Source organism: Typopeltis vanoorti, chromosome 19 (genome assembly GCF_054136105.1).
Source record: "Typopeltis vanoorti isolate ZY-2024b chromosome 19, IOZ_Tvanoo_1.0, whole genome shotgun sequence".
NCBI lineage: Eukaryota > Metazoa > Arthropoda > Arachnida > Uropygi > Thelyphonidae > Typopeltis > Typopeltis vanoorti.
The window spans coordinates 37,547,413-37,566,065 of NC_143567.1; the positions used below are offsets into that span (position 1 = coordinate 37,547,413).

Below are 18,653 nucleotides of genomic sequence, written 5' to 3' on the forward strand. Positions count from 1 at the left end.
AACACATTCAAAAATTTCATGCTACAGTGGAATTCTAATCACAGCTTGTTGTTTAGAGCAGGATGGCAAACATTAAAAGAATATTGTAAAAATTATTCATCATGCTTACAGAGAAACAGGGTCACCCAAAAAAGTGAACTGTGCAACAAAACATTTGTTTTGTTAATTTTTGATTACAGATGAGGAATGTCGACAATGTCAGCATTTCATCAATTTACCATTGTTTATTCATTCCTGTATTATATAAATCCTTAACTTCCTGGGTATATATACACACACTTTCACACAGCATCTTTTCTAGTGATGTTCATTCCACTCATTTCTATATTTCTTTACTAATTCCATTATTGGGTCTGATTTAATTCCTTCAAGTCTTTCAATTCTTTTCAATTCCTTCAAAAGAAGAAGTGTACTGAGATTTTTATTAAGGAATTGGAGGTTGTAGTTGGAAAATAGTTGTATACTGCTAGTTTGGTGTTTTGGCTAATTTCTCTCTTATTCCATACAAATTTATTCATCTGGCTACCCGTTTATACAGCTGAAATATTTTACTTATTCTACAGGCTCTCCATTTGGAATGCAGCTGAAGTTTTCGATATTCCTGCCTATTTTCATAGTTTTACTTTTTTTATTGCTGATTTTCATGCCACATTTGTTACAGCTTATTCAATTTAGTGAATACTGGAGACTTGCACTAGATGTGTTTAGGAGTACATTATCTGCATAAAGCTAAGTGCTAAGTTTGACATCTCCAATTCTAATATCAGGCTTGATGCCACTTTCTTTCATAATGTGATCCATACAGATGATGAATAAGAGTGGAGATAATGTGCATCCTTGTCTCACCCTGATTTTACATCAACCATCTTCCTGTATTTCCTTCAATTCTAACTGCTGACTTTCAACTTTAAATATAGACTATGCATTGCTCTGTATAATGTTCCATTCACCTATATCATTGCAGTGTTCTGAAAAGCTTTTCTCTGGGCACCTTGCCATATGCCTTTTCCAGATGTACAAAACATAAGTACAGATCCTTGTCATATTCCCACGATTTCTTATTTATTTGTCTTAAAGTGAAAATCTAATCTTGACAACCTCTATGATGCATAAATTTTCCATGGAACACTTAAAATTATCAGAAATTCCTCTGTAATTCTCACATTCCACATTATTCCCCCCCCCCTTTTTTTTAACACATGAATACTATGAGAGCTCTACTCCAATCATTGGAAATTCAACCTTCTGTCCAGGGTCTCTGAATTATGCAGTGTAGCCACTGCAAAAACTTTTATAGCTCCTTACTTAAGCATTCTTGGTTGAATATCATCTCCTCAAGCTGCCTTTCCACATTTCAAGTTTTTGATGGCTTTTCCTACCTCGAGTAATGATATGTAATCCTTTTTGCATGCTTCTGGAAAATGTTCTAGTATGGTTCTGTCAATGCTTGTTTCGTTTAACAGTCTTTCAAAGTAAATACTCCACACATCTAGGATATCCTTTTCTTCAATTTTCATGTCACCTTTATCATCTTTGATTCTTTTTACAGTACTCTTTGCTCTATTTTTAAGTTTTTCAATAACCTCAAGAACATTTTGCCACCTTCCTGATATTTATTTTCTGTATTTTTACCAAAATTTCACGACTTGTTTAGCTACTTTTATACATAGCGTAGCTCTCTTACATTTTTTTCTGTATTCTTTTATGGCATCTGCTAACTTATTTGCCAGGAACATTTGGTATGTTTTCTTCTTCTTCTCCAGAACTGCTTCTTTAACATCTTTTTGTCCACCATGGTTTTGTTATTTTTTTTTATCCTTGCAGACAACCTCACTACATACCTCTCTCACTGAATCACTTAATGCCTTCTTCAGTGTTTGTCACTGAGATGATTCCAAGTTTTGAAACCTCTTCATATTTTCTTCAATAATGTTGCACAGTTGACTCTACAATTTACCTGTAAAAGATGCTCAACTTTCATTCTTTTTAAAACTTTCTTACATACTGTTCCTTTATAAAATGAAGTATCCATTTTTATCCTGCTTAGTACTAAGTAATGGTCACTTTCATTTCGAATCCATAGTACATTCTTGTATCCTGAGCCAGCATTATGATATCACCATCACAATGATGTAGTCAATGAGGCCTTTTTTTTATTTCTTGTGTCTTCTCTTCATGTGAACTCATGTACATCTTTATATTGAAACATGGTGTTAGTAATAACTAGTCCATGTCCTGAGCAGAAGTCCAGTAAATAGTTATCATTTTATTATTAGCTTTTCCCTTTTCTCCAAATTCTCAAAATGTTCCTATATGCCTGGTGGGATTGATTTCCTACTCAGCTGGCTCCCTGATGAAAACAGTGGGAGACTTGTTTAACGAAGTGACACACCAGCCTGTATATTGTTTATGATGGTAATGCAAACCAGAATGGTTAATTTTACCATTCTGGTTTGCATTGAAATTAGCATGTATGATTTTGTTTGCTGCAGCATATGCAGAATGTATTCATCATGAATGGGTGAAATATTTGTGGAAGGAGAGTGAGAGTAATAGTGTACATAGGAAGTGTTTTGAAAGCAAGAGTCAGAAGTGTGGCAAGAGTAAGAATTATGAGAATAGAGGGTTGAACCAACAAATGGCAAGAAAATGCAAGCAAGAATGTCATTGTGGTTAGATTCAGAACAGCACTTTACCGTATAAACAACACCAGAAGAAAATAAATTATTTATTTATTCATCCTTTCTTTTAGTGTTACACAGCAATCAGCATTCATTTTAGAAATTATGGACTTTACAACTGTGTTATAAATAACTCTTTTAATATTCCGACGTTTCAATCTTCATATTAAAATCATCATCTGGAGCATATACAAATATACAGGACAAGCTAAGTTACATTGCATACAGTAAGCTAAAGAAACAATGAATTGATCACAAGTTATTCTACTGGCATGACCTCTAGTGAAAAAAAGAATAGTAAAATAATAATATATATAGATAAAATCATAAAAGAATGGAAGATAACTAATGAAGGAGGATTCAAGATAAACCATAACACCAGATTAGCTACTCTTCTTTTTGCTGATGACCAAATAATCCTTGGAAATAATGAAGATGAACTACAAAAATCATTATGCAGTCTAAATAATCTGATAAAAACATATGGTATGGAAATATCAACAGACAAAACAAAAGTCATGGCCTTCAAAGGTGCTAATCCAATAAGAAGCAAAATAGTAATAAACAACAAAATAATAGAGCAATTAAATACATTCAAATATTTAGGTTCCACAATGTCATATGAAAATGAAGCTGATATAGAACCAAAGATATCAAACTTTTTAAAAGTAACAGTCATTATAAATAAAATCTTTAAACCCAATTATGTACAAACACACACACGAATAAGAATCTACAATACAGTTGCTAAACCAACCTTACTTTATGGCAGTGAGATATGGACAATAAAAAAAGCAGCTGAAAGAAGAATTGAATCATCTGAAATGAAATTTCTGTGCAGAACTGAAGAACTAAGAATGAATAGAAGCAGAATACCTAAACATATTCTAAATTACCACCCAAAAGGTACTCGATGCAGAGGAAGACCCTTAACAAGATGGAATTGAGTCCGGAACAGGCCACTTGGCCTATAAGCCTGGAAAGGAAGAAGAAGAAGAATTTATAAACTACATCAAGCTAAATTCTATTTCTGATAACATGAATAAACATTCTTTCTTACAGATAGTTTTCTTTCAGTAACAATGATGTCCTGCTTTTAGCATTACAATTGTTATTTTTAATTTAGGATCCTGGATTTTTTACAGTCCTGTTTATAGTTACTCTTAGAGAGGAAGGTTCCGTGGGTCGAATATATGCTTTCCATATGTTTTGGATTTTTAAACCATCATTATTGTTCAGATTGGGGTGGATGGTAATAATCTCACAGGCTTCTTTAAATTTGCGTTCATACCATGTTTTGGTGTGATGTAGACAACTAGTGCTTTTCCAGTCAATTCTATGTAAGGTGTTCATAGGGCATGATCCAAAAGGCCAGCAATCTTTCCTTAACTGTTTCCGGTAAACAGTTAAGGAAAGATTGCCAGAAGGAAGACGTGTGAAAAGTGTATCTAGAAACAGAAGTGTGTTCTGTTTTTCAATCTCAATTGTGAACTGTATGCATTTGTGTTGTTTGTTTAAGTGGCTAAAAATGTGTCTAGTGTCTGATAGCCATGGGACCAGATCGCGAAAACATCATCAATGTATCTAAGCTAGACTTTGGGTTTTAAAGGAGAGGAACCTAAAGGAAGTTGCTCAAAATGTTCCATATAAAGTTAGCAACAGGGGAGATAATGGAGAGCCCATAGCTGTGCCTTCTTTTTGTAGGTAGAAATGTTTTGCCATACAAAATAACCCGAACGCAATACATGTGCAAAGAGCATCGTGATACATGGAGGGAATTTGTTCTGTAAAAGAAGAATTGTGTCATTGATTGGGACATTCGTAAAGAGGGCAGAGACATCAAAACTGAATAATAAATTATCTTTTTCTAATGTAATGTTTTGGATGATATTTATGAAGTGTTGTGTGGTTTTGATATAGGAGGGGGAATGACCTACCAACTCCTTGAGTGTTGCCGCTAATTTTTTGGCTAAGTGATAATTCGGGCTATCGATCCCATCAACTATAGGTCGGAGTGGTGTGTTTTCTTTATGAATGTTTGGTAGCCCGTAAATTCTTGGGGAACGAGCGTAGTACGGAAATAGCTTTTTGACCATATCTTTGGACCATGTGGTAATTTACTTAAGTAGTTTCTCTGTTTTCTTTTTTTTATTCTATTGGTTGGGTTGTAGTAAACGATTTGGTACGTGTTATTGTCTAAGACTAGCAGATTCATTTTTTCTACATAAGTGGTTCGGTTTAAAATAACAGTGGCACTTCCTTTATCGGCTCTAGTTATTACGATGTTCGGATTTGACTTTAATGATTTTGCTGCTGTTAATTCGTGTTTTTAAGTTGCTTGTTATTGTTTTGTTATGATTTAAAATGTTGGCGATTTCTAAACGTATTTTGTCTGCTATGTTATTTGGGATGAATCTTAAGCCTTTTTCTATGTAAGGGCTAAATTTTGCCATAGCACCCAAGTCGATAAACTTGAATTTATTTGTAACATAGAAAAAGGTATCAATGCAAATTTAAGGAAGTCTGTGAGATTATTACAAACCACCTCAATCTGAACAATAATGATGGTCTACAAATCCCAAACATATGGAAAGCATATGTTCAACCCACAGAACCTTACTCTCTAAGAGCAACTATAAACAAAACTGTAGAAAATCCAGGATCCTAAATCAAAAATAACAATGGTGTAGTCTCCACTAGCTACGAGTCCACCTACAGTGCACAATGATAGAGGGATATTAGTAGGAACATATAACTGCAAATCTCTACGGGATGATGCTAGATTGGAAGAACTGATGAAGGAATTGGAACATATAAAATGGGACATTGTGGGTCTTTCAGAGATAAGAAGGAAAGAAGAAACTCTCATGCGATTAAAAGATGGACATCTACTCTACCATTGTGAATGTGACAGAAACTCAACTGGTGGTGTAGGATACCTAATAAATAAAACAATCAAAGACAATGTCCTGTTTGTAAATAAAATAACATCAAGAATAGCTGAACTAAGTCTCTTCATAAATAAAAGATACCAACTGAAAATTATACAAGTATATGCCCCAACTATCGACCATCCAGAAGAAGAGATAGAAGATTTCTATGAAACATTAGAATCCACTCTCTCATACATCACCCATCACTGGACAAATGCTATGGAGAAATTCGGCGAATCCCAAGTAGTTGCACTTGATATCTCCAAAGCCTTTGACCGAGTCTGGCACAAAGGCTTACTAAGCAAACTCCCATCATTTGGACTGCCTCAGGACTTCTGCAGATGGATTGCCAGCTTCCTGTCTGAACGCACACTATGTGTGATGGTAGATGGCTCCCTATCCTCTCACCATCCAACTAATGCCGGGGTCCCTCAAGGCTCAGTTCTCTCACTGACCCTCTTCCTTCTATATATCATGATCTACTTCAGTTGACCTCTAACCCAATACACAGTTTTGCAGATGACAGCACACTACATTCCTCCCTTTCATTTGACAAACCCTACCCTACACAATTCACTTCAACCCACAGAAAATCAACCACCACTGCCCTTAATTCCGACCTCTTATTCTGTCTTATTTCTCACAAAAAAGAACCATTCTCCCCCAGCATTATTTTCGATAACACTCAAATTCACAGACAAGACGAAATTTCTCTTCTCGGAATTACCTTGCCATCAAGCCTCTCCTGGCATAAACACATCACAACCACTGCATCCTCAGCTTCCAAAAAAACTAGGTTTTCTCTTTCACTCAAGACGCTACTTCACCTCTATACAGCTGTTGATACTAAACAAGTCACAAATCTGCCCAGCTCTCGAATACTGCTCTCACATCTGGTGTGAGGGTCCAAAAAGCTCCCTCAAAATGCTTGGCTCAATACAGAGGAGAGCGATTAGACTAATAAATGACCCATCCCTCACCAACTCGCTCCCCCCCACTTTCACATAGACGCTTGGTCTCTGCAATCTGTATATTCTATAAATACTTTCACGGGAAAGGTTCATCTGAAACAGCATCAATAATCCCCCCCCTCCCGTATCAAGCCCACTGGAACAGGTACAGCTGCCACCCAACATCCTTTTAAAGTACACCTCGAAACCCACAGAACAAGTTTCTCTCCTCCTCATTCATCCCTGCTACTGCAGTACTGTGGAACAGTCTTCCCCATGATGTATTTCCCAAGGAATACAATATACAGGTGTTCAAATCAAATGTAAACACGTTTCTCCTTTAACAACCCATAACCCATATACGGTACTAACGTACTATAGGTTGACCAGCCAACCTCCTGTATATGGGCCCAACATAAAAAAAAAAAAAAATAATAATAATAAAATAAAAATTAAAAAAAAAGAACCAAGTAATGACAAAGCCATACTAGAAAATGTTCAAGAGGAATGTAAAGAGGATTACATATCATTACTTAGGATAGAAAAAGTTGTCAAAAACTTGAAATGTGGAAAGGCAGCCAGAGTAGATGATATTCGACCAGAAATGCTGCTTCAATATGAAGGTATAAAAGTTTTGAAGTGGGCTTGGTCAGAGGGTCAAATTCCCAATGATTGGAGTAGAGCTCTCATAGTGCCCATCTATAAAAGGAATAAACAATATGAGAATTACAGAGCAATTTCTTTACTAAGTGTTACAGGTAAGATTTAATCAAGCATACCTGAAAAGAGAGTTGAGAAAAATTGTGAAAGAGAAACTAGAAGAAAAACAAGCTAGGTTCAGGCCAAATGAAAGTTGTCAAGATCAGATTTTCACTTTAAGACAAAGAGTTGAGAAATCGTGGGAATATGTCAAGGATCTGTACTTAAGTTTTGCAGATCTGGAAAAGGCATACAGCAAGGTGCCCAGAGAAAAGCTTTTCAAAACGCTACAGTGATATGGGTGAATAGAACATTATACAGAGCAATACATTGTCTGTATTTAAAGTTGAAAGTCAGCAGTTAGAATTGAAGGAAATACAGGAAGATGGTTGATGTAAAATCAGGGGTAAGACAAGGATGCACAATATCTCCACTCTTATTCATCATCTATATGGATCACATTATGAAAGAAAGTGGCATCAAGCCTGATATTAGAATTGGAGATGTCAAACAGCGCTTTGCTTTATGCAGATGATGTTGTACTCCTAAACACACCTAGTGCAAGTTCCCCAGGTTTCACTAATTAAATTGAATAACAGCTGTAAAAAATTTGGCATGAAAATCAGCAATAAAAAGACCAAAACTATGAAAATAGGCAGAAACATAGACAACTTGAGAGCTGCAATCTGAATGGTGATCCTATAGAACAAGTAAAATATTTCAGCTATTTAGGCACAGGTTTTAGTTAAGGCACAGGTTAAATCTGGAAATAGACAACAAAATAAATAGGTCTGCTATGGTAGGTAGTCAGGTGAATAAATGTATGGAATAAGAGAGAAATTAGCCAAAACATGAAACGAGCAGTATCCATGATGGTGTTCAAACCAGCCTTAAATTAAGGATCTTAGAGTAGGGTTATAAGTAAAGCACTTGATCAGTGACTAGAAAGAGATATGAGGGTTTGAGAAAAATTAAAAGAGTAAACAGATGGCATTGATGGCAGAATGATATTAAAAATGAAATTATTAGAAAGGAACTCGAAATTACAGGAATACCTTGTATAGCGTGGTTAATTGGTTCCAAGAAGCGTCTGTGCTATGCAAAACCGCGTTGTTCGAGGTCTATTTATAAAGGTTTTCAATTTAATTTGCTTATTACAAAAATTTAGGATAATACAAAATTTTAAAAATGAAAAAAAAATTGTTATTTTTATTAACTAAATAATAAATAAAATCCTTTTAAATTGATATAAAAGTTGTAGAAAAAAAAACAAATATTGCTTTAATTTTAGCATACAATAATTTACGTTTTACTAAAGTAGTCTTTTAGTATTCGTTGAACCATCCTTGTCTTCTTTGTCTCTTCAAGTACTAAATCTCTGTAGCATTTGATGGAATTATTGAGACTTTGTCTCACTTTGATGCTTCTTTCCAAATTCGGGTCGGCATTTATGAGAAAGTCGGAAGCTTCGTCGATTTTTCTCACAAAAGTTGAAAGGTCAGCAAAGGAAAATACTTCAACCATAACATCAGTGGGGTCATCTTCTTCTGCTTCACAGGCTCGTTGTTGTTCCAACTCCAAAAGAGTTTCATCATCCAGATCATTTGAATGAAAATCAATACATTCGTTCACATTGTTACAATCTAAACTTGTAAAACCAAGATCTTTTTCTTCACAATTTCTGTTGATCTTTCCTCTTTCTGTGTTGCAAAGGCAATAAAGTCCTTTGAACAATGCAGCAAGATATTATGCCATACAGCTCTCATGTTGCTTTGAGTCACCTCTTGCCAAGATTCATAAATACTTTGAATGGCATCTTTTATGTTAAATTTCTTACAAAATTCACTCACAGTCCAAGAATCTTCTTCTGCTGCAGCTTTAATAGCTTGAGCAAAAGTTCGTCTTAAATAGTAAGCCTTGAAAGTGGAGATAACGCCTTGATCTATCGGCTGCAGAACTGATGTTGTGTTTGGAGGGAAAAAACGAATCTTGACATTTTCATCTAAGTCAGTCAATAGAGTTGGATGGCCTGCATTGTCTAATAAAAGCAAAATTTTGAAAGGAATATCATTCTTTTTACAATAGATTTTAACTTCATGGCAAAATCAAGTTTTAAACTAGTCTTTGAAAATTGAACAAGTCACCCACGCTTTTTTATTCGAACGGCATTTGTAAAGCCCTTAAGAGCTCTTGGGTTTTCCACTCTGTATACACTAACAGTGGCTTCAATTTTAAATCACCTGATGCATTACCTCCTAGTAAAAGTATCAATCGGTCTTTTGACACTTCATACGAAGCTTATGTTTTTCCCTTCTCTGCTAGAAATGGGCGCGATGGTATTCTTTTCCAGAACAAGCAAGTCTCGTCAGCATTAAAAATTGGATCATCCATGTAGCCTTCCTTCTCAATAAGCTCCTCCAATTCATTGGGAAATAATTCTGCAGTTTTAGTGTCAGCACTTGCGCTATGGGGTCCCATATGCTATTTGAAATTGTAGAACCACCCGCGACTTGCTATAAAAGTTTCATTGATTGTACCTCCTTCATTTTCGCTTTCATTTTCTTTTATTTTGTCATATAGACTTGTTGCTTTTGCATGGATTATCGTTTGACTCAAAGGAATCTTTTTCTGATTACAATCTTCAATCCAGATCATCAGAAGGCGTTCCATATTTTCCATTTTAGAAGATCGATTTCTTGTGATCACTTTTGACATATAAAAAGCGGTGCTCATTCCATGTTGTTTAATCTTTTCTTTGCTCTGAATAATTGTTCATACAGATGACTCATTCATTGAATTCTCATGTGCTATTTTAGCAAATGAAGCGACATTCTCATGACATTTTATAACTTCAAGTTTCTTCTCTAATGTCAACCACTTGCGTTTTTTTGTTACTCCAAAAGTGTCTTCTTTGTTTTGTCTCTTTTCACTTATACTTAAATAATAAAAAAATATTAAATACTAATATTAAAATGCCGTGGGGAAAGAACGTGTCTATGTGAGAGCCAATCGAATAACTACTGCATAAATGTGGCTCTCGACTGTCACTTGCAGCATCCGGGAGTCGCCGGTCAGTGTTGATAATGTTAGTGTAATAATGATAAGTGTAATAATAAAAACCATGTTAGACTAAAACCCATGTTGTTCAAAACCGCACTATACAAGGCATTCCTGTATTTGCTTTCAAGAATGAGTAAGCAGAGATGATCTAAGGTGGTATCGTTACTTAAACAGAATGGGAGAAGAAAGGAGAGGTTAGCAAAACAGGTGTTTGATGACAAGATGGCAGGAAAGAAATAAATAGGAAGACCAAGTTTTAGCTGGATTGATTCGGTTAGAAGTGTTTTAGAAGCACACAATGCAATGTTAGATATGACAATATTGGAGTGCTTACAAGTAATAGATTGATTTAGAGGAAAATTGTTTATAGGAGATTAATAATAATGTAATTATTATTAATCTCCAATTCAGGTTACTATCACAATGCTGTGATGATAACCTGAACACCTGTTGGGGGGTACATATCAGGAAATTGATGATAATGATGATAACAAAGGCTTGATATATCATACGGCACTTCAACTTCAAATTGAAGATGCCAAATTATATTCCTGGTTTAATCCCTTATCCAAGTGTAAGCAAACAAAGTTTGTGTCTGAAGTAACTTCAACACTGGACAACTTGTATAGAGGCTAATGACCTCACATCACTTGCTTTAGTATTCCATAATGCAAAAGCATATATCCTTACAGACATGTATAATATTATGCATTATGAGAAAGGTCTCTACCCAGTCGGTTTCGACCTTTATTGAGGTCTCATCAGTGGGAGCCAGACCCAGAAGTGATACCAAGGTTGAAGTAATGCACAAGTCATATTTCCATATATGAGTGGCCAAAACGTGTCACACCTTATTACTAAAATACTTTGGATTAGAGATATATGTTGGAAGTTTTTCTTTATCTAAGTGTAACTTGGATAAAGGATTAAACCAAGAATATAATTTCTTGACATCTTTAATTTATAGTATAACCAAGTGGAAAAACTTCCAACAAATTATCAATTTCACAGTTCTATATTTTTGGAGAGTAATTTGAAATGCATATATAAACTTTTCTGAGATTAGAGAACTTAACTCAGTAGTTCATTAGACCTCTTTTGCTCTCCTTTCTTGCTTGCCTACTGTTTACTTCCTAGCATTCCTGTATCCCAATGACAGATGTTCTAAAAACAACAATTAACGTGCATGTCCGTTATTGAGATTCAAAGTGAAACTCAAGTGACAAGATGGCTGTCATATATCACTATTGCATTCCACAGCAATAGTGATATATGAATACTATTGTAATAGAAACTTAAAAATAATATACATACAACATATCAAGTGCAACCGCTTGCAATTTATCAAACCTTCCATTGTACTTTGTTAGATTGTGATAGAGTGGAATTTTATGAACTATCTTATCACAATCTAACATGCATTTCAAAACAAAAAATGGGAGATAAATACAGTAAATTACTTCTAAGTGTAAAATAATTATTATGTATATATATATCAGGCATGTTCTGTTATGAAAGGTTAAATAAGTATCTATGTTGTGCCATTCGCAAATGAGGCTAAATTAATATTGAAAGTGTAAAACATTACTAGAGCTTTATAAAATAACAGTATTTTGTGCCATTTGCGAATGAGGTTAAATTAATATTGAAAGTGTAAAACATTACCAGAGCTTTATAAAATAACATGTATAAAAGAATTATAGAATATAAGCATAAATTCAACTGTTGGGGGGGGAGCCAAGTCCAAAGGTTATGGAGCCGTACGCGAGGGAGCGGCTCGCCCCAAGTAAACAACGTTACGTCAGCGTACGTGCGATAGTGGGGGAGAGACTGGACGCCATGACGTAAGAGCATGTGAGAGTTCGCTGGACATCAAAAGGGGTGAGAAATGCCGAGAAGAAAAGAGGGAAATATAAGGGTCATGCAACCCTGAAAGAAGGCCTTTGTTTCCTGGATCTCCTGTGTGTTCGTCTCTTGTAGTGGCGTAGGGTGGCAGTGCCTCCATACTGGAGGATACCGACTAAGGCAGTTGCAGGTCTTGCGGGCCATATTCTCCGAGGAAAAAGCAAGTCCGGCTGTCCACAGAAGGCTAGTTCCTGTGAACCTATGATGCAATAAAGAACCAAAAAGAGAAGATAAGTAGGCTTTATTTGTGTTTCACTGAATATGAATGAAAGATTTGTGCCACGTTAATATGTTATGGAAAGGGGACATTAATGATATGGAATAAGATTGTATTGCTATCACTTTAGAAAGCTACTGAATTTGATCTTAATGTCTGTCGCTGTGTTAAAGTTCGCTATTATACTGAATGAAGTTACGGATATGTTAGAGTAAAGAATTGATAAATTATAAAGAGATTGTGAAAGATATGAATGTTATCTTGTGTAGTCTGACAGAGCTATGGAGTTTTAGATTGACTGTGATAATAATACTTGACTAACGCATTAGAGAGTGTTAATATAATTCTTACTTTAGGAAGCTACTGCATAATATGTTTTAAGTATAATAGTAGTGTTTGAATATTTTATACTTTGTCTGGAACTCCCTTAAGATGGGATTTAAACTAATGTTATTAAGTGTATCAACTTTTGAGATATAATAACCCTTGCTTTTGATTCTAACAAAGACTTTCTGTGATTTCTGGAATCCGATGCACCTCTTATAAAATATTACAAACCTATGCGGGATATTGGAAAAGGGTAAATTTTGGCCACGTCTGCAGAGTTGACAGGTATCATTAAGTACTGTCCTGAGATTACCTCTTGGTTGTTAATATTAATAATCTAATAGCGCTAAGTGGCGCAGTGAAACAAATAAATTTCTTGGCGTTTTATGAGAGGTAAATCTCAGACACTCTGATACTCTGGTACTGCCTCGATCTTGAGGAAATTCCATTGTCCCTCAGAGGTACCACGTGTTACCCAATTGAGTGTATAACAGAGATATAGCACAAAGGTTGAAAATAGTTGTAATAAGGAAAAAGGCGATACAACAACTTATCCAGAGGTGGGAGACATAGGTGAGCTGATCCCCTATTGATCAGTATTAGCATAATCCACACTGGGAGTCATTTATAAAGGTGAGTAACTTCCAGGTGGCATAGGAGTTTTAGAGAGGTTTAAGGTGAGAGAGAATGGGTGGTAGCTTGATGATAAGGAATTATTATTCTACTTAGGGATGGGTTGAATGTGGGCTAATTTTCCAAGGTGTAGGGGGCAGATATCAGTAGAATAAGAGAACATAAAAAGGCCATTTAGATCAGGAGTGCAAATGTTTAGGATAATTGGAAGAATGCCATCAGTATCAGGAGACTTTCTGGTATCTGATTGGACAGAATTTTTCTGATCACTCCGATGAAAGATCACACAAAACATCGAGTATTGGGTGTTTGAAACAGCTAGGGAACATTTCCCTAAATCATCTATGCAGGCATTTAAGGAAAAGTATAATGCTGGAAGATTGACTTTTTTTTTTTTGGTGGTGATAACATCGGTTGAAAGTAGTGCTTGATAAGTGCTTTGATAAAAGTTACTTTGTGGGCAAATGACAGTCATGCATTTTGGCCTCTTTGGCAAGAGGCCAAAATGCATGACTGTCGTTTGCCCACAAAGTAAGTTCCTTGCATTAGGCTCTTTGGAAATCAGTTATGGATGCATTGATAATTTTTTGCAGATGTTTCAAACAATGGTAGAGTTCTTGATGATAGCAGTATGCCAGTTCTTCATTTGTTCAGCCTTGGAGCATCTTTTCGAGAAGCGGGGCTTACTTAGGGGATGAGAATTTAGTATGTAATGGGAAATGTATGCTTCTATATCAGAGAGGAAGCCTCCATAACTCAGTTGGTATAGATGAAGCCCTTTGGTCAGAAAGACCTGGGTTCAATTCCCATCCATGACGTGAGAAACCTTTATCTGGTTCTCTTTCAACTAAAGGTGAGTTAGCCGGTCTCATACAAAGGTAGAGGAGTTTTCATCTGGAAACTCTGTTTGTTCGTCGCTCAGAACAGACAAACCGGCCCCATGAACACACACACACACACCACACACACACACATGGATTTACAGCCATGAATACTCACAACAATATGTGGAAGAGACAGGGTCCTCACCACATGTCATTACATGCGTAGTTAACCATGAGTCACATCGTGGTAGTCAACCTCCTAGGATAGGAAATGGCACAAGAAATAAATGGAATATCAGAGAAGATTAATTCAGTGATGCAACTGGAGCATATGCTTGGGTCAGAAGTTCAAAGGCAATAAGCCAACCAAGAGAATAAGGCATAGAAGTCAAAGAGGTCATCCCACCTGGTGTTCTTATAATGTTAAAATACTCTTGGTTGGGAATGGCTGTGTGGATGTTGCTTGGTGAGAGAAGACATAAGCGCATGGTTCTGGTCTGAATTATTTAAAAGAGATAAAACCGTCATAGTATATTTGGAGGGATTACTACTGAGGAAGTGGCCAAGTAGGTTTGGAAAGTGACTGGGATTATCTGGTACTCTGATGGGCATGTGAACAATTTGTATAAGATCATTTGTGATGGCAAATGTCTTTATGTCTGTAAACACTTGGTCTATGCAGGTGGAAAAGGAAAGCCAGTTGATTTTGTAAACATTAAAATCTTCGAGGAAGATAACCTTACTGTTAGGAAAGTTTGACTGAAGGACAACGATATTTAAGGAGAGGATGTTAAAAAATTCAACATGGTTGGTGGCAATGGGAGAGCAACAGAGACAGCATATGAATTTGACAGAGAGATTTTCAGCAAAAAATAAAAATGTAATTGGGAGATTTCAAATTCAGTGGTCTCTGACATGGTATGTCAGAATGAACATATACACAAGCACCACCCTAATTAACCGTTGTTCCCAACTTTGTCGATATATGGCTTCAAACAGCTTGAATTTTGAGTTTAACACAAAGAGTTATGACTTTCCTGGTGAAATATCTTAAAGAATGAATGAAAATAAGTTTTCTCTTTTTAGTGACTGTTTAACTGAATATAACTACCATGTTATAAAAACTGCATGTTGATATGTTTGATTTGGGAAGAATATATAACATAACTTATTCTAAATATATATTATGGATTAATTATGTCCTGAGTATAAATGATCATCTCAGAATAGATTTACATTCATACACAAGAAATGAAGTCTTTCATATTTGAAGCAAGGCTTCATCTTTGAAAGCATCATAAATATCAAATTAAAACAGAACATGTAATAAAAGAAGTTAACTTTCTACATTACCAGTATGACAACTTTCTTCAGTTTTCTTTCTCAAATTAAGTACGCTGTTTAACTGGATATTTCGTCTTGTTTGAATATTTCTAGAACTGACAAAAGAAAAGGAAATAAAAACTATTAAAATAAAAATGAAATTTATTAAACCTACTATGCTGAATAAGTATTTCTAATTGAAAAATGATTTTTCTTCTGCCTCATATAGTAGATGATGGCTACAGCAAATCCCTAGGAACCAGAGAAATAGCTTTTAGTGCAAGGTTCACTACAGTGAATTTAGAGAGGGAAAAAAAACATCCTAATAGAGACCTAATAACTGACATTAAGTTTCTATCAAAGTGTTCACACCAGCTATGCAAATCACTTTTTTCCTCTCCTTAGGCTGACAAATGCAGGCTAGCTAGCTGTTCATCACTTGTCCCTTCTCTCATCATAACCGGGGAAGACCAATTACAAAGTTAACTGTGTTTTTGAGGTTATTTTTGATTTCATTGGTACAGACAACATATTTTGTTCATTATTAATATCAATGGCAATCTTTTCGATTACACTATTAAATATATAAAAATTATCACTCTATAACAGAAATAACTGTGTGTTTCTCATTATAAAAATACACATAAAAATACTGGAAATGACTAAAGAAGTAATTCCTATTGTTTACTATTATTACAATTCTTATTGCTATATAATAATTACAATGAATTCTTATACAATGGTAAGATTTATTATTAATTTCAAATTAGCTACTGTACTTGAACTAATTAGTAATTATTATACTAAAATATAGTGTTCACAATGATACTTTTTTAAATATATATCCCACACATAACAGGTACAAAAACCTATAGCAGAAGGTTCTATCAATGCCATGTGAGAGGTGAAGTAAGAATCAAGAAAGAAGAAATTATGGAGATTGAAGTTGTTGGGTTACGAGGAAGGCTGTTCCCGAGGAAAGAGAATAAATGACGAAGAACCAAAGTGGGTTCAGTATGTTTACAGTTGTACTGAAAAAAGATGTTAGGCAGCAGTTGCTCTTGTTTTAACAAGCCAAACAGTAAATGGAGGAATGATGTTTGCCAATTTACTGCCACAATGACCATTGAAATACCTGTGGAAGACATGAAACACAGTATCAGTGTGTGAGAGAGGGAAACAGACAGAGAGAGAGAGAGAGGTTGAAGTAAGTCTGCATGAGAAGAGTAATCTATGAGCCAAATTTCTCTCCTTTGGACAGCATCAAGAATTTTTAAAGAGTTTTTAAGTGGACCATCCCAAATGTGTGAACTTTTCTATTCTAAGTATTCTAAGAATGAGAAGATTTGGTATTTGTATTGGATTAGTAGCTGGGTGGATGTAAAATAGCTTTTTGAGTGAAAAAGAATGCCCAGTTTTTTAGAGGCTGAAATAGCTATTGATATGATCTGTTTGTGCCAGGAGAGGGTGGAAGTAAATGTCAGTCCAAGGAGGGAGATCTGATTCTGTCTGATCAGATCAGTAATGTGTGCATTACTAAAGATAAGGGAAGATGAACGGAGATCCCTTTTGCAAGAGAAAAGGCAGTACTGTATTTTGGTGACATTGAAGGTGACCAGATTATCCTTGCCCCACTGAAGGAGGGGATAAAGATCAGTTCTTAAGGAACTCGTTGCAGATGATCTTGGTGCTTAGGATGTCTGAGAATCATATGGTTTGTCAAAGGAGCAGGATGAACTGAATGTATGCTATTGTTGGAAAGCAGTGGATAGGACTGGGGTGATCGAGAATAGGTCACTTATGTATAAGAGAAAGAATGTAGATGATAAAACAGAGCTCTGAGGCACTGCAGTGAACAACCAGAGAGTAAGCTGGCTATCCAGTTGCAAATGGTGGCAGGTAGACCAAAAGAAGGCAGTTTGCAAAGCAGGCCTTGACAACCATGATTAAAAACCCTGGAAATGTCAAGGGCAAAAGTATACATTTCTCTGAACCTTTCCATGGCATGTGTCCAATGATGGATGATGTAGGCTAAGAGAAGCTGTGGATCTGGATTGGCAAAATCAATACTGGTGGTAGCTGATTAAATAGTGATCTTGTAAGTAGTGAAGAAGCTGACTATTGGTAATGTTCTCCATTATTTTGGAGAGGTCTCAGGTGCCAGCAATTGGAAGGTAGTTAGATGGTAGGCTTTTACCTCCCTTTTTTGGAATGGGTTGAATATAATGTTCATTTTCAAAATTTATGGAATTTACAACCGTGTTAAAATAAAACTTTTTTATTATCCCGACTTTTCGATCTTCACATCAAGATCTTGATGTGAAGATCGAGATCTTTTTAAAATGAATGCTGATCACCGTGTAACACTCTAAAAGAATGGATATACATGTGCTTTCATGTGGTGGGATAGGTGCCAGCTGAGTACAGGTATTAGTGGAACAGAATGTTTGAGCACATTAGGAAAGATGCCATCAGGACCAGAAGACTTTGTAGTGGCCAGGTTATCTAATATTCTTCTCATGTCTTTTTTTTTGTCCAATAACCACAGGAGGCAAACAGTGATCAGTTGCTGGCATGGAAGGAGGTGATTTGGCTTTGTCATCTATACAGGAATTAGATAAAAAGAGCAATGCCAAGAAGTCAGCTTTATCTTTGAGTGCAATAACAGTGATGCCACTGGATGAGAGAGAGAGAGAGAGAGGAAGAGGTGAAAGCACAGGTGAGCAGAAGTGCATCCAATGGTTTTTTACAAGAGACCAGAAGACAAGGTTTTCATTTGGACAAGTGGTGAGTTTTCTGCTATTGGCATTTATGAAGTTGGATTTGCTGATAGTTGGTTTACATTTATTGCATGCTTCTGCATATGAAGTGGGGTTCCTGATGCAAGCTATCTCATGATGTAAGGTAAGATTTTTTTTCTTCCACTGCTTTCACACCATCTTCTGTTGAACCAGGGCTTGGATAGTTGACAGAAAGTTTGGGTGAAATGAGGGATGAAGGCCTTCATGCCGATTCCTTTGACTTCCTGGGTTAAAAAAGTAGAGGCAACATTCATGCCATGGAAAGGAAAAGTAGTAGTTCTAGAGGTCATTCCGCTTGGT

The 18,653-nt window shown here is 35.8% G+C and overlaps 1 protein-coding gene across 2 annotated transcripts in view; it reads right to left on the minus strand.

Annotated features, from left to right (window-relative positions):
* Mlh1 (DNA mismatch repair ATPase Mlh1) overlaps positions 1–18,653 on the minus strand; it is a 426,615-nt gene that overhangs the window by 38,284 nt on the left and 369,678 nt on the right. For both annotated transcript variants that reach the window (XM_090408883.1, XM_090408882.1), the window contains exon 12: positions 15,583–15,668. In XM_090408883.1, the coding sequence (XP_090265009.1) occupies positions 15,583–15,668 (86 nt within the window). The remainder of the gene's footprint in view (positions 1–15,582; positions 15,669–18,653) is intronic.